We start from the raw sequence: 24906 nt of genomic DNA on the forward strand, positions 1-24906 counted from the left end.
AATCTCATCATTACTCTGCTGTCAGCAAATAGCAGTGAAATCCAAGATCAGCTAGTGTACCTCATCCCCTAGCAGTGGTTGGCTCACAGAGGCGGATAGCCAACTCCTCCCCATTGCTGTTAAAAAGAACCTTAAGGCTGAGTTTTCAAGAGTTAGGAAAAGTCAAAATTAGAATTGCCCCTACAACCATATTTTGTCCTTCAAGTGAAAGGTCTGTGGTGTGGACCTCAAGGGACAACCCTGCTGATGACCCATTTGGGTCAATGTGGCTTCATATTGTGGAACTTATATTTTTAGTAAACCTTAAATGTTTAAGTTAATTTTAAGAATAGCCAGGGTGCAAAGTTGAGTTTTCAAGAGTTAGGCAGTGTAGAACTGAGGTTGCCCATGCTTTGCATATATGAATTATGCTAACGTGACCATGTAACTAAAGACTATTAATTTTGCAACCTTCATGTTTTAGTATCCTTTTTTGACAGCTAAAGGAAAGGCATTTGGCCAAGTTCACAAAGAACATCTGTCAGAACTAGGAATAGAATGTAGCTCCTGTGGCCCATCCTATACTGTATCCATGAGACCAATGCTGCATGTTCCAATAGGGATCATAGGCCCCTAGACTGTCCTCTGTATTTTGCTAGGCAACTAGTTTAGGAGACAGTTTTCTCCCTCTGAGATTGAAGGTAGATTGGACCTTATCAAAGCAGCAGCAATGGTGTTAGAAATCAGTGGGACAGTGGCGAAGCTAATAATTTGTAAAATAAAGCCCCTCTCACAATGAAACAACTGTAGATGAGTAATGTGCCTCTCTGTTGTAGGTCACAGGTGAACAATTATGTTTTTATTTAAAACAAAAAAGCAGCTGGCTCCTGAAATTAGAGATGTTTTAAGACATTCTTAACTTGCCAAAATGGAAAACAGAAGTCTGTAGATCCCTGCTGTCCTGTAGCATACCTGAAATGCAGACCCTAATCTCTGTTCTAGGTAAATGTGACCTTCAGTATGTTGTGGTTGATTAGCATCTCAGTCCAAGAGCAGGACCCTTGGTGACATGGGGCACTCAGTTTCTGTGCAAATTGTAGGTGTCCTTAGTTCACTCATATACACATGCGATCATTGAAGGTGGCTCTATTCCCCCACCCATCCTTCGCTGGCACCTCCTGATGGTATTTAACTACAGTACAGATTCTGTTTAAACCTTGTCTGTGTCCTGGCAAGAGATGCTGCCATAGGTACCACTAACTTAATGCTGAGAAACAAATTCCATTAAACTCTTACAATCCACTTGCACACCCTCTAATCACTTCACATAAGAAACAATGTCAGTTTAACAACTGTGATTCAGTTAATGTTTGATATGGTTTGGGTTGTAATTTACACCATTACAGAACTAGGCACATGAGGTTGAGTAAGCAGGAAAGAGGAAGATAACATATCATCTTTCCTTGTATGCTAAAAGCTATGTCTCATCAGAACCCTGTTTCCATTCTCCTCCCCCCCCCTTAAAAAACCCTGTCATTGTCCTTGTACAGAAAAATAGTACAGCCATTCAAATACCAAAGCCTAGAATTAGAGTAAAGAAAGCATCAGGCAATAACAATCATTGCTTATATTAAACATTTTCCAGTAGTTTTAAAGAGATTTGGTTACTGTTGCATCACTTTGTCATTTTTATCTGACAATCTGCAATGCAACACATGCCTTAGTGAAACAATAGGATGTGACTATAGGACACAGTTTTAAAATAGAGAACAAAAAACATACTACGGTTTCTGCATTTATGTAGCTCACTGATATTTACTTTGCTATTGTACTTTGTGTATATAATTTGCAAGTCTAAACCCAAATTTTTAAAAGAAATCCATACCTCTTGCTTAAAGTAAACTTTAAAGTTTGTACTAGAAGGAAAACCTCCTTTGTTACAAGTGTAAAACAAATCTTATATGGACAAGAAAGAATGATTTTTCCAGTGAGCAGATTTGTACCTATAACTTCTGATAAGTTGCTTGGTAAGTACCAGGCACATAAAGCAGAGGATAAGCAAATTTGTCTTAACAGCTGCTTTTAAATACGCAGTGTAAGTTAAAAATCTAGAGGCAGTTTTTCCACTTCTAAAACATCATGGTGATCTGAGCTAATTCCTCTTAACTGCCTGGTCATTCTTTACTACAGAATAGTTAAACTGCCTTTTAATTAAAACAAAATACAATTGGAGGGGGGAAAAAAAATAAAATTTCAAAGCCAGAAAGAACCCCATAAACCCTAGAAACAATCAAGGTAATACAGGATCCCCGTAGGCACAATCCTCTTCAATAGCGAGATTGTACTCAGCTCCTTTTCCACCTTTATATGCGCTTGTCACAATCCTCAGCCAGCCCAGTTCACCCTGTAGTAAATTAATTTTCATTAGTATTGGCAAAAGGTTTATAAATTAGTAACATCAAAGTAACTTCTGTCTCATAAGCAGTGTACTTTGGGCAGAGCAAGGGGGACTAGAGGTGAAGGCAGATCTCTGCAAAGGGTTTGAGTGGGATTCACAAAACAAGCTTATTTGAAATAGCAGTTCTCTAGTGAACTCATTTGTTTCCAGCCAGGAATTCATTTCCATATCCTACTATCCATAGCCAAATAGCTATTGGACCCATATATCACAAAGCTATTTACCACTGGCTTCAATGGGAGTTGCATACACATATGAGGGCAGCATTAAGATTCCGCACAGAGGCTGGCCTGCTATTGCCTTACGTGTTCTTTGTAGTGGGGTAGCATTACATTCAGTTTATAGACTTTTTCCTAGTTGTCAGATGTATTAAAAATCATAGATTGAGACAACTCCTATGGCTAAGACGGAAACTTCGTTTTTTTTTTATAAACAAGCTAGTTGTACAACTTGTAATACAGAAATTTCTGGAGTTTTTAAAAATGTGCATTTCATTTTGAGCACATCCCTTCTCTCTCTTCCTTACCCATGGTTCGCCCCAGGAGTTACGGACAATCCAGTATTCAGTTCCATTTTCCACACCCCAGCCAGCCACAGATACAATGTGATTCACCATAGGAGAGGGGTTGTATTCAGCATAAAGTCCTCCAGTGTACGCATCCAGGCGTGCCGTAGCCATTATGCCACAACTGTAACAAGCAAAAAGAGCTTCCTCATTCAGAAATAATTATAGCAGACTAAAGGAGAACAGTGTCCGTCACCCACTTTCACTTCAAATGAAAAGTTCTTAACTTAAGTGGGTCTAGATCATAAGATATTGTGCAAAAGTTTAGCACAGATCCGTCTTCAGAGGCTAAGGCCTGGTCTGGTGAAGAAGTGCTGAATGAGCTACAGAAGGAGGCTCTCCAGTTTATCCCATGAAGCTTGCAAACAACTAAAAGAAAATTAACAGGATAACTCTTACCCTGTAATACTGTCTTTACCTGATTGGACCATTGGCATAGATTTCTGCCATCATTTTTTCCCTCCCACTGACAGAGCCATAGTCAGCAATTTTCCAGAGGGTGTAGTTCTTTATCACGTGGCATTCCCCAAAGGTAACACAGGTTCCACACTGGTTAAACCTCTTGCAGGCTATAAAGAAGCAGTGATATTCGATTAACATTGCAAGCTAGTATTTTTCTTCTTACAGTTAATTATTCAATGAAATAATTAATGGTAAATTTTAATTCCTTTTGAGGGGCCATAATTATAAGATTAAATATAGCAGAGAAAACTGCTTGTTTCTTCAGGTTAGATAAAGCTGCAAGTTCAGATTGCTAATTAAGGCAGTCTCTACAGTCAATAATATTTCAAGGTTATGTGCTCTTTATCTGTTTCAGTCTTCAAACATGCTTTTCAATGTAGGTTATAAAAACTACTTCCTGATAAGTGTCTCAGTATACAAATAATTAAATTGATTCTGTGGAGCTAGAGAAACAATTCAAGGGATTTGTTTGCAAGTAAGTATAGTAGACGGAAGTTCTGCTCTGGTAACTTAAGATGACACTTGTAAATATTACTGCATGAAAGCACCGATGCACATCAATGCCTAGTGAGTTCACATTAGCAGCCTGAATGGTGGATGCTTGTTCAGACATGATGGCAACATCTATGCTGTCTGATTCTGGTGCAAAAAAAAACACAGACAGCTACTCTAAGGGAACTGCTGCTCCTAGTTAGATAGCAGGTGCTTCACTAGCAGCCCGCAGTAAGTAGAAGCAGAAAAAGAAATGCGTGTGTTAGCTAAATTATATTTAATTTCCTTTAAAGCGAATACCAAACCCTGCCAAATAAGAGTGAGTAGTAGCTAGGAAGGTTTGCAATCTGTTGCCGTACTTTGGTCTTTGGCTTGGTAGTTGTTACAGGTCTCATCTGGAATGCCATGGTCGTGAGCATACATCCAAACACCTGTGTGGTCTCCACCTTCGCAGGACCCTGCGTTGGCACAGTCAATAACATTCTGAACAGAGAGGTAGGCAGAAGGCCAAGCACCTTTTCTCTTAATGTTGATGCGGTCTGTGGTAATAACAGAAGAATAAACAATTGGTGCTTGTTAGTTTTACTGTTGTCTGTAACTCATTACGGGCCAAATATTTCAACTATGTCTCCTTAGCTGCATCTGTTAAATATCTGCAGACAGCTGTGGGTGCAAAAGCTGTATATGCTAACAGAATGGCTAGGTGCCCACACCGTGACCCAATCGAGTGGGTGAAATGATGGCGTCTGTTTTGCAGGTGCAGCTACTGCTTTCCATTCAAATTTGGCTTCAGGGGCAGATATATGTGGATGTACATGTTTCATTTCAGTCCTTAATTAGATAAATCCTAACATCCTCTACCAGTTATGAAAGCACTCTGTTGCTCCTCATTTAACATTGGTTATGTTCCTGAAAAATGTGACTTTAAGTGAAACAATGTTAAGCAAATCCAATTTCCCCATAAGAATTAATGTAAATGGGGGGTTAGGTTCCAGGGAAATTTTGTGCTGTACAGTACTATAGTTGGCAGGTGCCCCCGCCTTACCCCACACAGCACAGCCCACTGGCACTGCAGACAATGAGGCAGGCAAGGAGGCTGAAGGCGCTGTAGGCTAGGAGAAGCATGTTGTGCAGCAGCCGCAGCACCTTCCCAGGGGTGGAGAGCTCAACCCTCGGCCTGCCCACACTACCCCGTCCCCCAAACTCCCACCCTTAACCCGCTTCTTCCCCCCCACCCCCTTTTTTTGCCATACAGTACAGTATTTGGGAGGGAGGGGGAGCCTGCACACTGAGTCCTTGCTCCTCCCCCCTGAACGCTGCAAGCCAGCTGATTGCCAATGGCAGGAGGTGCGGGGAGGAAGAGGAAGGCGCTGATCCACGGGATCTGCCGGCAGGCGGGAGGGGCTGTATGTGGGGCAGCATGGGGGAGCTGATGGTGGGGGGGCTGCCAGCTGTAGACAAAGCAGGCAGCCAAATGACATTATAGAGAAGCATCACACAACTTTAAATGGAGCATGTTCTGAAACTGAGCAGAGACGTAAGATCGAAACAACCTTAAGCGAGAGGACGTTAAGTGTGGAGTTACTGTAACCTGCTCCCAGCCCCATGTGCTTCTGTCCCACTGCTGCTGTTGCCCTAAAGAGGCAAAAGAGAAACTGCTCCACGGAAAGCTAAACTCCAGCTGAGCTGCTGCCCCCACCCAAAAAGGGGAAGTCACAGTTGTATCTCGGTTTTCACTGTAATGATAGAATAATTTATCTACCTGCTTCTCCTGGCTTTCTGGGGCTAACTGTGACTAAATGCAAGAGGGAGAAGAGAACTATACAGTAAAGAGAGTGTGACATTCCCACCCCACAAGCAATGCCCCTTCTGCTAAATGTGTTTTAATCAATCCAATTTTTCCTTTTTAATCTGTGTATAATTCTAAATGAGGGAGGCCACCTCTACCACTCTGGAACATTCCACCAAGAAAAAAAATTCCCCTTCTCAGCTGCCAGTTGGGGAATTCCCACAGTATATGCTACCACCAAAACTACCTTCACTTTAAAATCTTCCTTACCCTCTCCCCTGTCTGTCTTATTTAGGGCAGGTACCTTGGCCCAGAGCCTCCAAGCTATTTAGGAGTTAGGCCCTTTGTCTTGTGAAGTGACAACCCTGAATAGTGCTGATAATCCTGCAAATCGAGGATTGCCTCCCCCCATCAGGGGTTCAGAAGGTTGGGGGATCCTGAAAATGGACTGACTGGCAAGAAAACAATACCCAGTAACAACAGATACCCAGTAACAAGTACCTGCTAAGGCACTGGTGCTGCCATGAGCCCAACAAGACCCACAGTACTGAGGAATGTGCTGGTTCCGAGTGGTACTGGCAAAATTGGTCCCGTTTACATTTCGCCAATCCCAACTCGGGGGAAGTTTAGTGATGTCCAGGTACTCGTGAGGTCGAGGGTAGGTTCTATATGGAAACAAAGTAGTAAGAATTAAGCCTGTTTCCCAGAGATGATTTTTATATTTTCAGAGAGAGAAAGGAAAAAAAAAAATCTTCCAGTCTCACAATGATGTGTGAGAATTTCCATCCTAGCTTGAGATCACATGCTAGTTCTAGCCACCATGACCTTTAGTACCCTTCTATCTATGGTCTTGTGACTAGTGTTAACTCACAGAAACAGCTACCAGGTAGGCAGCTGAGATTAACATAAGAAATGAGAGGCCTCCCCAATGCAGCCCTTTGCAGGAGTTCACATGAAACAATCCAGCCTTCATGCTGTTTTCGATCTACTCTGAAACCTCTCAAAACTAAGAGGATGGATTTATTGTCTCCCTTCTGCATTGCTCAGGAGTCCTGGATCAAGGAATAACTTGGCAGCGGTGCAAATCCCCGTCTCCCCCCAATAGTCACCCTGTGCCCACATCCTCAAAGGTATTTAGGCACCAAATTCCCTCTGAGGAGTTGGGTCCTGGCCATTTGCCCCTAGAGAAGCAGAGAATCCTTGGCCCTGCTGCTGAAACTGGGGCCAACTACAAACACCCCATTTCCCCGGCTCCCTAGGGGATGGCGATGAGCCTGGATGTTATCGAAACTAATTGGTGCGGTGAAGTTCTCCGCTGTTACCAGGGGCTGCTTCGGGTCGGCCAGGCGCAGGGCAAAGGCGGTGGGTGCAGGCCGGGTACAGTAAGGAGGGGCAGCGGGGTAGGGTAGGGGCTGGGGAGGTCTCGGCATCACGTGGGCAGTGACATTCCGGGATTTCACCCCCAGCTGATTCCTCCGGGCTGCGGCGGGCGGCTGCTGGGCTCTGCCTGCCTGGCCCAGGCAGCGCCCCTGGGCCGTTCCCGGCACGCGAGAGGCTGACCGGCTTCTGCCTGGTCCTGGTCCCGGCTCCGAGGAGCCGCCTCTCGCCCAGCCAGTGGCCCGGGCGTAGCAGCAGCGTTGCACGTGGCTCCCTTCCTCCCACCCAGCCCAGCGGCGGGGCCGAGCGCTCACCTGAGCCCGGGGGGCTTGCGCGCGGCCGGTTTGTAGCAGTGCTGCCCCTCCCTGAAGTAGAGGCCGGCGTCGGAGGCCGGGCAGAGGCAGCCCCCGAGCAGCAGCAGGAGGAGCGGGGGGAGATGCTGGGGCAGCCCGGCCATGCTCAGCGCGGCGGTCCTGGAGCTACAGCTGCTTCCTGCGCTGCCGGGCCGGTTCCCCCCGTCCTCGGCGCGAGCATTTAAGGGAAGGTTGCGGCGTCTGAGTCAGCCAGGGGCTGGGCTCTGTCAATCCCCAGCTGCGCCCTGGGCTGGGAGGGACAAGAACCCGCGGCGCAGGAAGCGCCGGGCCCGGGGCCCGCCCGCGGGGAGTGGGCGGCGAGCGCGTGTGCAAGAGGGGCCGGGGCAGTGGCTCCCCTGGGATTAGCGCCTGGGACTGCATTGGCCTCGCCGCTAATCCCAGCCTTGGACATCCCCCCCCGCGATAGCCCCAGCAGCACCGCCCGGCGCTCTCCGCAATCTCGGGTGTGTTCGGTTGCTCAACCAGGCGCCTGCCCCCTGCGGGAGTTGCGGGCATTTGCAAGCCTAGAAGAATGGGGTCGTGAGAGCAGCCGGCTCCCCCCTCTCCTCCCCCGCCTTTAATGATTATACTGCGATCGTTTCTCTTAATAAACTCGCAGGACCATCTGGTATCAGTTTGGTATCTGCCAAGAACGTGCCTTCGTGCTATGGTCAGATGTTTTTCTAGGTACAGACTTCACTGGCAAGGTCAGTTCCCCTAGGCTGCCTACAGAAACACTGAGGCTCCTGCCTGTGTAAATCCTTTAACTATGTTCTTTAAGAGGTATTTCCATTAAGGCCCTGATCCTGCAAGAAGTGTGCATGTGCCTAACTTTATGCACGGAGAGTAATGCCGTTGAAGTCTTCGCAGGATTGTGGTCCAAACAAGGAGGTTTTTTGCAAACTTTTTTTTTCAGTTGAAGAAAATTGTTGATGCCCACGACCCAAGGGAGCTTGGGATGAGGGGTTTGGAGTGTGGGAGGGGGCTCATGGCTCTGGGGTGGGGCCAGGGATGAGGGGTTTGGGGTGCAGGAAGGGGCTCCGGGTTGGTGGGGGCTCAGGGCTGGGGCGGGGGATTGGGGCGCAGGCTACCTCGGGCGGCTCCTGGTCAGCAGCGCAGTGGGGATGCTAAGGCAGGCTTCCTGCCTGTCCTGGCACCGCAGACTACGCTGTGCCCCAGAAGTGGCCAGCAGCAAGTCCGGCTCCTAGTCGGAGGCGCAAGCAGCTCCACGAGGCTCTTGCCCGCAGGCACCACCCCCAGGAGCGCCGCCAGCTTTTCTGCCGCCCTAGGCAGCGGAAGGTCCCGCCCTGAAATGCCGCCCCCCACCGAGGCGGTGGAAGGTCCCGCCGCCGAAATACCGCCGCAGTTGCCGCCCCCAAAATTGTAGCACCTTAGGCGACCGCCGAGGTCACCTAATGGGTTGCGCCAGCTCTGACCACCCCCCCAGCTCCCATTGGCCAGTTCCCAGCCAATGGGAGTGTGGGGGCAGCATGTGGAGCCCCATGATCCTCCCCCGTCTAGGAGCCGGACTTGCTGCTGGCCGTTTCCAGGGCGCAGCGCGGTGTCAGAACAGGTAGGAACTAGCCTGCCTTAGCCGGGCAGCACCGCCGACGGGACTTTTAATGGCCGATCGGCGGTGCTGACCAGAGCTGCCGTGACCCAGTGCCTTCCAGTCCGTGACCCAGTACTGGTCTAAACCACAGAGGGCATGTCTACATGGAAAGAAACAAACCCAAAAACCCTGTGGCAGCAAGTCTTAGAGCCCAGGTCTGGAGACTCAGGTTCACACTGTGGCACTAAACATAGCAGTGTAGATGTTCAGCTCAGGCTCTGAGAGCCTCCCCCTGGCCAGGTGTTGGAGCCCAAGCAGGAACGTCTAAGGTGTTTCCAGCTAAAAACACCATAGCATAACCCACAAGCTCCAGTCTGTAGACTGAGTCTATGGAACCAGCCTCTGAGCCTCACAGCTGGAGGTGGGGTTTTGTGCAGTGTAGACTTACCTTTATAATGCTGACCAAGCTTTTGGTGGGAACAGAAAGCAGAAGCAAAACCAGTTGTGGTGCAATTTTTCACGCATTTCTAACTGTTGTGCAACTTTTATGTCTCGTGACACTTCTTTCTGGAGAATTAAATTAAATTGCACATTTTGCTGGCACACAGTGGTACAAACACAAATGCCTGACAGTTATTTTTCTAAGTGAACGTCATGCTTATGAAAAGTGCCTTCTTGACAGCCCTGGAGACTGAAATCCTCTGCTGAACCATAGAACAGGTACAATGTAGGCTGGTAATGGCAGTGCAAGCTCCCTCCAGTGCCCTATGATGTCTTTAACACTAACCTGGTACGAGCATCTCTGAGGGTTCCGTTTCCATGGTTGTTCAGTGATTGTCCTTTCTGTTGCGCTGACAAACATGGGGGCCAATTGTGGTAGTGGGTTTTCCCCAGTTCTTTGGTGCTATGGAAACCTGTCCATTAGGCGCTAGGAGATGTGAAATGCACTACATACAAGTCACCAAAGCCATTAGATAGTAACAATTTTTGGTCATTATTCTCTTGTGCCAGTTTTGAGCAGACAAATCCCTGTGCTAGCCACTGCCCACATTCAGCCCATGGTAGCTGGGACATGCGGTCCACTATATAAACTGCTCTGCTAGAGTTTTCACAAATCCACCTGTATTGCTGTGTGATTAAGAGTGACATCTGGGGGCTCAGCCTGGGCGTCACACTTTTTTAAAACTAAAACTGAATTTGAAAATAAATAGCATCTGCTACACTTGGCATACAGAGATGAGTCAACAGGTGTGATGCTACCAACACAAAGGTTTGTGATACAACTGCAGTTGCATTAGGACAAATGCTTTAAAGGGATGACAAATTCCAGATAAAAGGCCCCCTCATGTATGAAAAGATGCAGGAGATGCTTGGAAGCACAGAGCTACAAAACAACACATTGGTAAACGGTGGCCAGAGGCTGCATGACCACAGGCATGTCCATTTTTGTTAGCCATGTGTTTTTAACTGCTCAGGCCTTCCTGTGATATATATATGTAACCCTTCTGCCCGTCTGAGTTGGCAGCAACAAGGGCTGGATTCAGTATCTAAGGGTTCCGTTTCAATAACACAATGCAAAACTGGCTCGAGCCCCCATCCAGTGACTTGGGACAATTACATACCCCCCCCCACCCCCCCGGGCGCCTCTAAGAGGCAATACTTCCCCTCTCGCAAGCACGGAGTCTGAGTGTAGCAAAATCCTTTTAATAAAAGAGGGAAAAAATGCGGCATTATGTTGGGGAAACACTAAAAACAGGATTCATAACACAAACCGTGAGCAAAAGACCCATCCCCAAGTAAGTTTGGCAGTGTCCTTTTCCCCTCAGGGTCTTAAGTCCAACAACCCAAAAGATCACCCCAAAGTCCCAAAAGTCCAATAACCCAAAAGTCTGTGTCCCTGGTCAGTGCAGCCCCAGAGTTCAAAAGTTTATCTGCAGAGTTTTACCCCCCCTCCCAGCCGGTGGGGGGAGAAGGAGGCACTTGGGGTGTTAAGGGGCACCTTACGTGGTAAGGCCAACTGCCCTGCCTCTCCGTGGGGTTCTGCTGCAACCTTCACCACGAGCCGCTCCACTCCACCATCCGTCCCATAAACCACTCCAGCCATCCCACAAACTACTCTGCTCCATTTCACTCCACTCACTATCCTATGGGCAGCTCTAACCGAGCAGCAAACTGCCACTTAGCAATATATTTTCAGGCTCCTGCATTAGTTAAGACAGTAATCTCAACTCTTAATAATTTTAGCTCTTTAGCAATTTCAGTTTGTAGTAGAAGAGCCCCAGTGCTAGTGCACCATTGGCCCAAAGTGAATTCAGTATAGCAGTCTGTAACTAGATTCTTAATAGAATCAAAATTAGCTCTGCTATTGAACAGTGGAAGAAGATACAGCAGTTGCTGTTTCAGACTGCACCAAGCCCACACACTTACCTGTCCCAGGCTTTTCTCAATTCACTGGGTTTTGGAACCCATGTCCCTTGTCTAGCGAGTGCTACTTAGTTGATGGTGAGTCCCTCTGTCATAAAACAGTTCCACTAGCCTTGATTCACATAATCAGGGTAACAACACTTCATTCTTTCTGCCCCAATAACAGAGAAACTGGGGATCCCACAGCAGCCAAAGTGAACATTTGGGCAGCTGTGGGCTCATGCTAGGTGGGGTGGGTGTGCCTATGCAAACAAGACCAGCCCCTGAAGTTCTTTTCCACAACTTGCCACAATTCACCACCAGATGTCAGGGTAGAGCTCATCCTGACTCTGCTTACATCTCTCTCTCTCTCTATTTATATATATAAATATATATTTATAGCACAGGAAGGCCTGAGAGTTTATATATATATGGAAAAGTTTCAAAAGCCTTAACGTGACTTAAAAGCCTAATTCCTGTTTTCAAAAGTGCCAGGCAGTCACAAGCCGTAATCCAATTGCAAGCAAATGAGGGCCAGTTTTTTAAAGGGATTTTGGCATTGCTTGGCTGGGTGGAGCAATGCCTATCCCCTAGGTGGCCTGGTGGCTACTGGAATTTTCAGCCCCAAGTTAAGCAGCTCCCTGTGGAGTGCAAAGGGGTAATTAAGTGCCTAAGAAAGGGCTTTTCAAAAGCCAGCCAGCTAAGTGGAGAGCCATCTAACCTAACCAGGCATGAAATGCCAAAAAGGGGGAGGAAAGGGGGAGGAGAGGGATTTAGGTGCCTAAGTAACTGACTTGGTACATGTGGCTGACACACCAGAGATAGGCTCCGCCCTCTGCTCGGGACCTCAGCTGCAAACTCTATTCTCCACCTAGATCAGGTCAGTCACTTAAGTAGCCCATGCCCTAGCAGCCAAAACACGCTCATATGCACAATACCGCGCTAATGCTTGCCCTATGGTTCACTGTGCCCTGGCTGTCTTTTGTGCAGGTGCTAATGCTGCCTCTGTCCCCTCCAGTCAGTGGCCATCATCAGGCCTTCCTGCTGCAAGGTCTGACAGATGTCAGGTTGTAGGCATGCTCAGAGCACACCTGTGATTGGACCTTAGTGGCAAGACAGGCGTTTGCCTGCCTCTTTTAAAAATTCTGCTTCAGGGCCTGGGGGACTTGGGCTTGGGCTACAGCTATGAGCAGCTCATTGGGGTGGCTGGAGCACTGCGGCTGCTTTGAAAATGCCAACTAGCAGAAACGTAGGCATGTAGGGTACTGAGGCACCAGGGGTGGGTGGGTTAGGTGGTGCATGAGGTGCAGCTTTGAAAACATCAGTGGCACCCACATTAGGCATCACGCTGCCTGTTAAGGCACCTGAATCCTTTTAAATATCTGGCCCTGAGCTCCTGTGTGCTCATGTCACCTTTGAAAATGGGCCTTAGGCCCCTAAGTTATTTCGATGTTTTTTTTTTAATTTTACCCGACGGTCATGTAATTAGTGCACCATAATGAAAATGCCTGTTGAGATCCCAAAATGTGGGTGAAGGTAGGATAGCCTTAAAACTGTCCATGAGGCAGTAGGGCCCATCTTACCCACACAACGCATAGCCCATTGATGACTAGGAGGAGGGATAGCTCAGTGGTTTGAGCATTTGCCTCCTAAACCCAGAGTTGTGAGCTCAACCCTTGAGAGAGCTATTTAGGAGTCTGGGGACAGGGCCTGCTTTGAGCAGCGGGTTGGATTAGATGATCTCCTGAGCTCTCTTCCAACCATATGATTCTATGACTTCATTAAGCCTGACTGAAGAGATGAGATTTTGCAGAAGAAATAAATGGCTGTTCTTCTAACCTAAACTATATTGAGAGAGAGAAACTTCAAAAGCAAACAGCTTGTGCTGGCAACAAGTAGTTTCGTTCCTGTGTTGAAGCATGATCTGCGTTCTATACGTGGAACAGATGGTGGCTTGACTTTCAACAGATGTTGTAAAAGGCTTTGAAGATGCCACATGCTATGGAAGTGCTGAATACGGTGTGTAACAGTCCCAGGAATGGCATTATGGCCCCGCTTGGTTGTGACTAGAATTGGTTACAGGCTGGTGGCCATTCTGTGCCCTGTAAGACAAATTATTTGCTGGCTTCAGCCCAGTCTCATCACAATAAAATAAAAATAAAAAAGCCCCTCCCCAGAAACAAAACACCATCATAAGAATGAATGTTCAACGACATTCTTGTTGGCAGTGTCCGCAACTGAACCAAGGATTAATGAAGCTTTACTGAGTGTAGTGCGCTCCTCTCCCTCTCCTCAGTTGTGATCCAGGCATGCCACAGATGAGGCCAGAGGGTGTAGCTTGTATGCTAGCACTGACTGCTGCACCCATTTTGTGGCTCTGTACAGAGGCCTCGCCAGGACTGAGAGGCTATTGCCTTCTGCAAGAACTAAACAGGTGTTAAAAAAGCGAAAGATGCATTAGGTGCACTTAGTCCTAATCATTACAATGCTGGGCAGGGGGTGGGGGCCATCTTTATGCCTTGCCACTATGTAACTCACATTAAAGACAGTGGAAACATGGAGTGGGCTGATAATATTAATGGCCAATACAGCACTCCCCTGCGCTTTGTCACATTCACTTAAACTAAGTCACTATATTTATAGAGAAGCAACCCTTCAGCCATGTTCCTGCATGCTACAGCTGCTGATCACTTGAAAACATTCACTGCTTATCAATGGTAACACATGTACAACATTGGCAGATAGGGAATGCTTTAGTATTATTAAACAGGCTTGAAATTGCCAAACAGCCAAGGCATGCCAGGGTCAAAAACAGAGTTGTTTGTATAAAGACGACGAATTACAGAAAAGTGCATTTGAAACAATTCCATATTTGAGGGTATTAAGGTACTTTGTGCCCCCGGCAACAATTTATCCAAGCTGTATTTCGAAGCTGTTAAAAAAGGCAAATGGGTTCAGGTGGTTAGCTTTACTGAAAAATATACTAACGAATGAGTCTCAGCGAATAATTTATTTTCACTTTTTTTGTTCTTTGCTCAGGAATTGTTCTCAAAAAGATTGTGACAATGTGTGTTACTCAAAACCATTCTGCCAATTTCTTCAGCAACTCGTTCTTGGGTGCCACTCATTAGCTAATTGTAATGATTTACAATGCAAACTGCGTAAGTAAAATGCATTGGTCAGGCACTGTTGGGTCTTTGCCATGGCTGATGTAATTAAGCGCCTCTTGAGAATAGATTGTGCAAATATTCCTATCACAGTGGTTCTCAAACTTTTGTACTGGTGACCCCATTCACATAGCAAGCCTCTGATAGCGACACCCCCCCCACCCCTCATAAATTAAAAACACTTTTATATATATTTAACACCATTATAAATGGTAGAGGTAAAGCAGGGTTTGGGATGGAGGCTGATCACGTGTGACCCCCCTCCCCATGTAATAACCTCATGACCCCCCCCCCCCGTCCTAGCAGTAGAATTTGAGTGTTTGAATGTTTTCAGGCAGTGAACAGAAAATATATATTGCCAAATTCAAATTTGCTTTCCAATTCAAAGGAAAATTCACAATTTTCCCATCGTTCTTCCAGCTCTAGAAAATATCCATGATGCAGTAGGTGAACATGAAAATCTAGATACAACTTCCTTGCCTGTTAAAACAGAATGGTTAGATGATCTTCTGCAGCTGAAAGATGATGCACTTACCCCATTCTAAAGAACAAATGAAATGCGCTCATTCTGCCTCTTATTGCTATCATGCTTAATTACTGGGTGAATTATAATGCTCAGACATGTGGAGGGTTGATCTAGGGGCAAAAGGCTCATTATGCCTGATGCTTGCACACAGATGTTGTGCTCCATTCCCTGCAAACAGTAGTTCTGGGAGCATTGTTTGCTCTGGGTCTTATTTATATTGGCTCTTTCTTTAGTCGCTAGCAAGATTGACACTACTTTTGTGGTGGGGAAGTCTGGATTAGGCTGATATTCCTTTGCGGGGTTCGGGGGGGGGGGGGTAGGAGGCCTCTAGATTGTCTTCTTTTATTTATAGTGCTCCATAATGTGATAAAACAAATTACTAGAAGCTCATTCAATGAGCCAAGGTCTTCCACTGTGCTGGTCTTATGTGTTTATTCAAAATAAACATTGAAAGGAATCGTCTTCTTAATGTTTCTTCAGTTCTTTTCCGCTGGCCTACTTGGAAACTGAAAGGAGAGTGTCACTGAAGTGTACTACATGCCTAATGTATAATGAAGCCATCTTAAACTCACAAAAGCGTCCTGGCTGGGCCATCTGGTGCTCTGAGATACCAGACCTGTGTCTATCTGCAGGGGACATGCCTATGTCATGGGACTGGTTGGAGTTATGTTACGTCTTTGATGCAATGAAGCATTTGCAGTGTTCCTTGGGAACACTATTTTTTATCAGTAACTGCAATTGGGCCAGGCTTTTTCCCCTTTATTTTGATGGCAGATTCCATGGTACATACTAGTCTTTCTTTCTAGCCAAATTCCTCGTGGGAGGCAGTAATGTCCCTGTGGTATAAGGAGGATTTCATAACAGACTTGTACAACTGTGCAGTACTTCATGGCAGTGTAACAAGGATTATAGTAAGCCAATATATAACAATAAAACAAAACACCCCATGATCTGCCTCAGCCTGTAACCCAAAGTGCTTCATAGGGTGACTAACAATTACAAAGTTAAACTATAAAATAGTTGCAGGGACTGGGGAGAGTGACGTGCAGGCAAAAGAAATGAAGGCAAAAATAGAGAGGTGTTGAGTATGTAATTGAGTATGGTTGTTTCTCTGCCTGAGGTATAGTAGGTGAAAAAGCTAAAACTGTAATTTTTAAGATAATTTCATTACATTATTAAGGTCAGAGTTAAGGGTGTGCACTGCCAAGTGGTTTTTCATTTCTTGTGTTATGCCCTGAGGCTGATAAAGTTGTTGGATTGAATTAGTGTGGCTGAGTTGTGATAGTGGCCTAATGCTTGAAGGTCACTATTGGGTGTGAATGTTGCCTTAACTTAATTGTGGTGAGGAAACACACACACACATCTCTAAGTTAGCGATGGTTTTTATGGGGCCTATGTGTAACATCTGGCGAAAGCAGCTGATTCTTATGGACTCAAGCCCTTTCTCTTAAACAGAATATTGCTATAAAGTCATGGATACGAATTCTATTCAGAACAGGGGTCAGCAACCTTTCAGAAGTGGTGTGCCGAGTCTTCATTTATTCACACTCATTTAAGGTTTCACGTGCCAGTCATACATTTTAACGTTTTTAGAAGGTCTCTTTCTATAAGTCTATAATATCTAACTATTGTTGTATGTAAAGTAAATAAGGTTTTTAAAATGTTTAAGAAGCTTCATTTAAAATTAAATTAAAATACAGAGCCCCCCCCAGACTGGTGGCCAGGACCTGGGCAGTGTGAGTGCCACTGAAAATCAGCTCGCGTGCCGCCTTTGGCACGCGTGCCATAGGTTGCCTACCCCTGATTCAGAACATCATTTTAGGGATGTAAATAGCATTGGTGTTGGCAGAGGTTTAGATTTTATCCTCATTGCTGCTCAGGATTGTATTGTATTTGGATTTGGATTGGATTTGTATTGTAGCGATGGGTCTATATTTTAGTGAGTTATGGGCAATATCCCACGATCAATCCATGCATGGAGCTCTCATTGAAATCCATGGGAGTTTTGCTTGAAGACTGATGAGAGGCTGTGGCATTTAACAATCACACCTTCGTTTCACAAACAGATGAGGAGTCAGCTTGAATTTGTTTGCCTCTGTGTCTAAAGCAGACTTAAGATAAGAGAGACGTACTCCTTCAATATGGAATATACGCATTTTTAGTGTCTGTTTCTGAACGGACACATTCCACACAGACTTAACATTAGTTGAGGGAGAAGCACATTCTTCCTCTCCACATACTCTGCAACGTACGTCTGATCTTACATTCCATATGTAGGAAGAACTCCCAGTGAATGGAAGTTTTGCCTATATGTGTGCAGGCTTTGTTAATAGGGAGATGAGCATAATGTGTGGCGTTGGATACTCCCCTGCTTGTTTGAGTGACACCGTCACCAGTATAAAAAAGGCCCTTTTTGAAATGAGGCCAGTGTGGCTGTAACTGATACTGCAGGAGAGAGAGGGTTTCTTCCAGAGACTGAGCCAGGCTGTAGATGCTGAACTTTCCAGTCTACATAAAATGCGTGAAATTGTGCATCTTCAGATTGGCCAATGTGGAAACCAAATTGGAGCTAAGGTGAGAATTGTTTTCAGTAACCATCATTAGTGGCAAATGATTTGGGACAATATGGGCAGTACAGGAGTGATTAAATATGGACTGATGTGCGGTATCATGGAGTTCTGTTCATAGGCAGCTTGAGAAGCATGAGCAGTGAAGGTGTAGGTTTTAATGTAATAGCAACGGGCTTCTTCATCAAGCAAATGCAAGGGCTGAGCATAAAACATCTGCAATAGTTATGTGATGATTTGGTTAGGTGAAGATTATCAGCATTCAAGGGAAATCAATCCTGCCAATAAACATTGGAATGTGTGCAGGTAACTTATTTATATCAGTCTTGCAAAGTTCTCATACAAATGTACTAGTCTAGACAAATAATGTATTACCCCCACACTCAATATGCTGTTGATCGTAATAATTTATTTTAAAAGGTGGTTTACTTGACCATAAAAAAATATAATTACTTGACCTGGATAAATGAGTGAGTAGAATTTTCCCAGGTTGACAGAAAGCGGAGTTAAGGTCCAGTCTAAAACTCCACTTACAAAAGACAAATAAATGTATATTTATATTTACATAACTCAAAAACAACTGCATCAAGTACCACAGAGTTCAGACCAAAAGCAATTAAAAAAAAATCCTTAAATAAACTGTTTCAACTAGTTTTGAGATTATATATATATATATAGAGAGAGAGAGAGAGAGAGCTACATACCCTGGAAATAGCTTCATAAAGATTGCTGTTAAAGCACATTATAGGGTATAAGATGGCTAATTTTTCAATGACCTTTGAGTCTCAATATCCTGCACATAAAATGCTATACAGTAATTACCCCTCTAATTAAATACAAGCATTAACACAGATGCAGCAGTGATAGATGGCATAAAAAATAGACAGCATAGACAGGGAACACCTTTTCGCAGCAATCTAGATGAGGATGATATTAATGAAGAGGTTGCAACATATTGTGAAGTTTTACTGCCAAGGGGCTTTAGGTGATTTTTGTCAGCACTTAGTGTTAAGGTTCTTGCCATTACTTGTGACTGTAACTTATTTTGTTTGTATGTCAAGAAAGAAATATTATTTATGCATAAACCTATATCATAGGCTGTGATGGAAATGATTATGTATTGTGTGCACAGGTGATGGGAGAAATACTGTTTGTGTTGCATGACTTTTGCAGGAGTTTTTCTCTTAAGTAGGAGTCTATCAAAATGACGTGGGACAATTCAGAAAAATAAGCTCTTTAGCAGATGAATCAAACAGAAAGCCTGGGCCTGGATTTCTCGCCCATCCACAATGCCCACTGACTTCTTTCCCTGGGAAATGCAGGAGTAGCCCGAGAGGAAATATCTTCTGAATGAAAAAGTCAATGTGGCTTTTTAAAGGTGTATATACTTTACTCTCTCTCTCTCACATACACACATACTCAGAAACTTTGCTCTGCAAACTGATGGTCTCTAGTAATGTTGGTGCAAAATGCTCACACTATGTAAGCACCATCATCTAGATATGTTATATTTGTAAATTTAAAATGAAGTTGTGTGCTAAAGGCAAGAGACCTTTAAAATTAAAATAGCCTGCTCATGACAGAGGGTGTGACTGCATTAACACTGCTGTAGTGAGCTGCTTAGATAAGAGATGCCAGGGCTGGCTCTATGAATGGAGGGCTAGATAGGAGTTTTACTAATTTTGTTTTTTGATGATCTGTTCCTGTATGCTCTGCGCATGTTGCCTTTAAGTCTGCCTCTTACAAGAAAGCCGTGTTTATTTTGAATAGTTATGGGTCAGAAGCACACTCCAGATCCAAACACTCTCAAATGTGCATCACTAAACCTGCATTACTAAAATTAAATATGATTCATTAGGAAAAGTGAAATGGCTTAGAAAGTAAACTCAAGCGTGAACTCTTGAATGCATTTTCTGCCTCTGCATCCCCAGAATCTGTGACAATTTCTATGCCAGACTCCTTATTCTACTCCTCTTCATCTTCAGAAAAACCCAAACACAACTGCAGACCTAATGCACATGCACTGTTACTTGGACTGTGTGCGCAACGGCATGTGGAAATGATCACTTATGTAGCTAACTGGTCCCATTCGCCTGGCATTGTGAAGTATGCAAGCTACACCTAATGAAAGGGTGACAAAGTTCTGGCTGTAATGTGTAAACCTGTCTGAGTCAGTTAGAATTCCTCCATACTCACTTCAGTGCTGGTCAATCCTCAAAAGACCCTTACTGTGTATGATCCTACAGGCTGGGCCTGGTGCTACTTCCCTCAAAATCAATGACAGTCTTGCAATTGACTATAATGCCCTTCTTTATCCAACTTGTGCAGTTGATGCCTAGAACTGTAAACACGTATCTGTTGACTTTTTGTGTGGCACTTATTGGTTTTGTTATTAATGTCTCTGATGCATTTCATACCAGACTGCTTGTATTAGGCAAGATGCTTTCCCCCCTGTGGCAGTGTTTATAGGTAAATGGTGGGACTCAAGAAGTGTTTACTTGGTTGTACTTAGTTCTGTTTCCTTTTTCAGTTCTGGGAAGTGATAAGTGATGAACATGGAATTGATGTCACTGGGAACTACCACGGTGATTCACCACTGCAGCTTGAGAGAATTAATGTGTACTTCAACGAAGCTCATTGTAAGTGCTCAGGGTCTTTAATGGGTTGGTTAAGCAGATTACAAAGTCATCATGGGAGGGTTAAAATAAAAAATACTGTGGGTGGGTGGGATTTTCAAAGTCAGTGTTTTAGGAGCACAAGTTCCATTGCCTCCAATTGGAATTGTTCTCCTAAGTCACTTTGGTGCTTTAGAAAATACCACCCTGTATCTTCTCTTCCTGTCGTGTAGTCCTAACTTGCTCTTACAAATCAAAACCCCCACTGAAATCAACAAAAGCTTTCCCTGTAAGCACTGCAGGAGTGGGACCAATGTTGACTGACCAATGAGGGTTTTTCCAGATTGTGACATTAGTTGATCTTCTGTAATTACTAAAGGGACTATCAGTTCAATAGCATGGATTGCACTTTGCTCTGTTGTAGAATGTAGAATTTTTGTAGAATGTGCTGACTGAAATGTCTAAACTGAGGAGATGTGATGTGACGGGGGTAAGATTTTGCCTGGCTTCCTGTCAACTTATTCTTACTTTCCTTTTGCCACAGCCAAGAAGTTTGTGCCCCGTTCTATCTTGGTGGACCTGGAACCTGGAACCATGGACAGTGTACGATCCAGCAAAATAGGCCCACTCTTTCGACCTGACAATTTTATTCATGGTATGTGCAATATGTTGTTAATAATATAAATAGGACATTATGGGGATACTGTGAAGGTTGACAGATCCAGAATCCCAAACACAGGGTTTCCCTTAAATATATTGTTTTTGTTTGTTTGCTTGTTTTTAAAAGCATCCCTACATAAAGCAAAAAAGTATTCACTCAACACAGAATTGCTACAATAGTGTTAGAGGGAGACAGATTATACACAATACATTTTTTTTAAGTTTGTGTCTGGGATAGTAATAAGAACTTAAAGTGTTAAAACTGAATTTTTCAAATCTGATTCACTCTTCACTATTAATTCTGATTTACTATATGCATTTAATTCAATTAAAACAAATTAGTCAATTTCACTTTTCAGCCTTCTTCAGCTAGTGCAATACTGCAATGATTGGGTTCCCCAAAATGCCTGGGAATGTTAAAATACAACAAAACAAACAAACAAAATACAGAACACTTTGCACTGGAATTTAAAACAAAATATTTAATGGAATCATTTTTATTGTACCTTCAGATTTTGTAAAACTGGTTTATACAAAACCTAAGTTTTAGAAACATATACAAATGCCAGTGGGTCTTTAAAATCCCAGCTGCCAAGCTAAGCAACGCATCCTATTCAAAACAAGTTTTTCAAAATCTTGGCAGAATTTGTCTTTTTAATGTCAAGAAGTCAAATAATTAGAAAATAGTGTGCAAAATGTTGCAATTAACACCTAAAATTACAAAGATTGGAAGAGATAAGCGGATACAAAATTCTGTTTTTCTCAGTTAACTTTTTGCATTTGACAACCCTTTGTATATAGTCAGTGTCCATGTTTCCTCTGTTGTGTGTAGGTTCCTGTTCTCACAGCAACGTGGAAGAGAAAAACCTTTTTTTTAAATTGGAAAGTATGCCAATAAAGCCATAGTCAAAATATAACATACTGGGGAATAAGTAACATTCTTAATGTTTTTAGTCACAGAAAGTTAGGGTATTACAATTAAGGAAAGGTTTAGAGGGTTATTGAAAATCAAGATACAGGAGTTTTACCTTGGAACTGTTCCAGGTTCACAAAAGGGATGAGCCATAGATATTTTGTATCTGAAAAAGTTTAATAAATTCCCAATTGTTTTTTGTCTGTATTTGAAATGCAGCAACTTGTTCTAGTGCTATTGGAAACTTTGAGTGTGTAAGCAGCATGTAATAAAGAATTGCGGTTACTATTGAAAATGGTAGTAATTTTGTATGAATTTAGGAATTCAGCAACTAACACCAGAACTGTGTTAAAATTTAAAAGAAGATAAATAGCAAAATAAGGAAATTCCATTTCTTCATAACAATTTTGGAGGAAACAAATCAGTTTGTTGACTCTTTCCCGAACTGAATGTGCAAGATAGGTGTGCAATTGCATATTTCGAGTTTTTCCAACCCGAGTTTTCCCAGATTCAGCAAATGCACATTACTCCTTAGCTAATGGGAATGATTAGACACTGGCTTCTTTAGAACATCTTTTTTTGTATTTGTGGGCAGTTATGATGTCTCTCCACTATGTCATTTGTCCTATGGCCTTTCTACATCTGTCAATATTTGGCAGCGTTCTTATTAACGACTTTTTACATGTGGCCTGATACATTTGTGGATGGTTTTCTGTAATTACGTTCACAGGTAATTCAGGTGCTGGCAACAACTGGGCTAAAGGCCATTACACAGAAGGCGCTGAGCTGATTGACAGTGTAATGGATGTGGTCAGGAATGAGTGTGAGAGCTGTGATTGTCTGCAGGGGTTTCAGCTCATCCACTCACTTGGAGGAGGCACAGGATCTGGTATGGGCACACTCCTTATCAACAAAATCAGAGAAGAATACCCTGATAGGATTATGAATACTTTCAGCGTAGTGCCTTCACCCAAAGTATCAGACACAGTTGTAGAGCCATATAATGCAATACTGTCCATCCACCAGCTGATAGAGAACACAGATGAAACCTTTTGTATTGACAATGAAGCTCTGTACGACATATGCTTTAGAACCCTAAAGCTCCCCAGCCCCACCTATGGTGACCTCAACCATCTGGTGTCCCTGACCATGAGTGGTGTCACCACCTCATTCCGTTTTCCTGGTCAACTCAATGCAGATCTGAGGAAGCTGGCTGTGAACATGGTGCCTTTCCCTCGCCTGCACTTCTTTATGCCTGGCTTTGCTCCACTGACAGCTCGAGGCAGTCAGCAATACAGAGCCCTCTCAGTCCCAGAGCTTACCCAACAAATGTTTGATGCACGGAACATGATGGCAGCCTGTGACCCTCGTCATGGACGCTATTTGACTGTGGCATGCATCTTCAGAGGCCAGATGTCTACCAGAGAAGTGGATGAACAGTTGCTGGCTATCCAGACCAAAAATAGTGCCTACTTTGTGGAGTGGATCCCTAACAATGTGAAAGTGGCAGTGTGTGACATACCACCACGAGGGCTGAAGATGGCAGCCACCTTTATAGGCAACAACACAGCCATCCAAGAGCTCTTCATTAGAGTTTCTGAACAGTTCTCAGCTATGTTCAGACGGAAAGCATTTCTCCACTGGTATACTGGAGAAGGTATGGATGAGATGGAGTTTTCTGAAGCAGAAAGCAACACCAATGACTTGGTGTCTGAGTACCAACAGTATCAGGATGCCACAGTAGAGGTAGATGAATATAAAGAGGTAGAAGTGGAAACTAGCCAAGAACAAGAAACAGTTGAAAAAGATTTTTAATATCAGAACACTATACAAGAACACTTATTGAATGTACGTCCTCTATAAAAAAAAAAAGCAGTAATACTCACCTACGTATCTGAAGGGAGAACTCTTAAAAGTATCTACTTTTTTCTATATTAAACCAAAGCATATCCAATGTATATACGAGTATGAAGTATAGTGACGCTGAAATTAACACCCATGGTACCTTTTCCTCATAAACAATGTCTGGTACAGCAAACCCCACAAAAATAACAACCATGAGGGCAAGTTGTACTGTGTCAGCCATCTTCACAATTTACTAGCTTTTAGAATGGTATAGTCAGATTCTGAATGTAGCAGTGTGTTGTGTGTGACAAAAGTCATGACAATGAGTGTTGGTGTAATATGCTCTAAACTGTCATAACAATTATTTATTCTCAGGTAAATGCAGATTTAGGTTTTTCATTTGGGAATTTGTGATTTTTAGAAGCATACATGTGTATTTACCCATCAGGTTATAACAGTATGTACCTATTTTGTTCTGCACTCCAATCATCAAGTTGAATCAGTATCTGTTAAGGAGTGTAGAAAAAAGTTTTAAGGTACCTTCTAAAGCTTTTCTTAACAGACTGAAAGAGTATTAACCAATAGAATCACTTTCTTTTTGTTTTATATTATGGAAGATTTTTTTGTATTCACAATGTTTTTATATTTCATCTTCAATTAAATATTTAGGCTGGTTTATATTAGCTCAGTTTTGTGAACTTTATCTAGAAGTTTATTTTGGTGCCCTCCCTCTCCCTTTATATAGGGTATTTATAACTTTCCCTCTTATTGTTTCATACAGTGAACTAAATAGAATGGTTTGCAGCTAGTTTGAGATGTAATCCCAATGTTACAATTCAGTTTACAAAATTTAGGAAAGTTAAAAACAACAATACATCTCACTCAAAGACAGATCCTGTTGCTAGCCATTGTGGTGGTGTTATCCATTCAACACTATAATATAGCAATTATTACTGTGGTGTTTTGATGTTTCCTGAATCATTCCCTCACTTTAAACGAATATGTAACAGTTTACTCAAATAATTTCTAACTACTTTACAAAACTTTTTTGAAAATATTTTTCCTTGTCTATCAAATGTGCTTCATTAAAAGTTAAATCTCATACAAAACAAGTGTTTATGTTCCAGACAAATTTGAGCTTTTTTAAGTTATGCATTATTTAAAATAAAAAGAAAAGACAAAA

The 24906-nt window shown here is 43.5% G+C and overlaps 2 protein-coding genes across 3 annotated transcripts; one reads left to right on the forward strand and one right to left on the reverse strand.

The window, feature by feature from the left end:
- Window positions 1-788: 788 nt before the first annotated feature.
- Window positions 789-7977, reverse strand: CTSZ (cathepsin Z). Its single transcript, XM_005302960.5, has 6 exons — window positions 7437-7977; window positions 6247-6410; window positions 4316-4495; window positions 3421-3571; window positions 2964-3126; window positions 789-2383 (listed from the first exon to the last, which is right to left on the reverse strand). Exons 1-6 carry the CDS (start codon window positions 7577-7579, stop codon window positions 2270-2272), a joined length of 915 nt encoding a protein of 304 aa, XP_005303017.2. The 5' UTR covers window positions 7580-7977; the 3' UTR covers window positions 789-2269.
- Window positions 7978-17220: 9243 nt separating this feature from the next.
- On the forward strand, window positions 17221-24906 carry TUBB1 (tubulin beta 1 class VI). 2 transcript variants are annotated; one of them, XM_005302958.5, is made up of 4 exons: window positions 17221-17697; window positions 20221-20329; window positions 20850-20960; window positions 22609-24906. In XM_005302958.5, exons 1-4 carry the CDS (start codon window positions 17641-17643, stop codon window positions 23691-23693), a joined length of 1362 nt encoding a protein of 453 aa, XP_005303015.2. In that variant the 5' UTR covers window positions 17221-17640; the 3' UTR covers window positions 23694-24906. The 2 variants fall into 2 exon arrangements, with proteins under 2 accessions (XP_005303015.2, XP_065422178.1); XM_065566106.1 differs by lacking the exon at window positions 17221-17697 and adding an exon at window positions 19050-19068.

The sequence above is a fragment of the Chrysemys picta genome, chromosome 13 (assembly GCF_011386835.1).
Source record: "Chrysemys picta bellii isolate R12L10 chromosome 13, ASM1138683v2, whole genome shotgun sequence".
NCBI lineage: Eukaryota > Metazoa > Chordata > Testudines > Emydidae > Chrysemys > Chrysemys picta.

Bases quoted from the DNA above. Each gene is read 5' to 3' on its own strand.
- CTSZ (XM_005302960.5), bottom strand. From the start codon at position 7,579: ATGGCCGGGCTGCCCCAGCATCTCCCCCCGCTCCTCCTGCTGCTGCTC. The intron at 6,411-7,436 runs GTGAGCGCTCGG...GTTTCCATATAG, and splicing joins CGCAAGCCCCCCGGGCTCAG to AACCTACCCTCGACCTCACG. The intron at 3,127-3,420 runs GTAAAGACAGTA...TGCTTGTTACAG, and splicing joins TATGCCAATGGTCCAATCAG to TTGTGGCATAATGGCTACGG.
- TUBB1 (XM_005302958.5), top strand. From the start codon at position 17,641: ATGCGTGAAATTGTGCATCTTCAGATTGGCCAATGTGGAAACCAAATT. The intron at 20,330-20,849 runs GTAAGTGCTCAG...CTTTTGCCACAG, and splicing joins GTACTTCAACGAAGCTCATT to CCAAGAAGTTTGTGCCCCGT. The intron at 20,961-22,608 runs GTATGTGCAATA...TTACGTTCACAG, and splicing joins ACCTGACAATTTTATTCATG to GTAATTCAGGTGCTGGCAAC.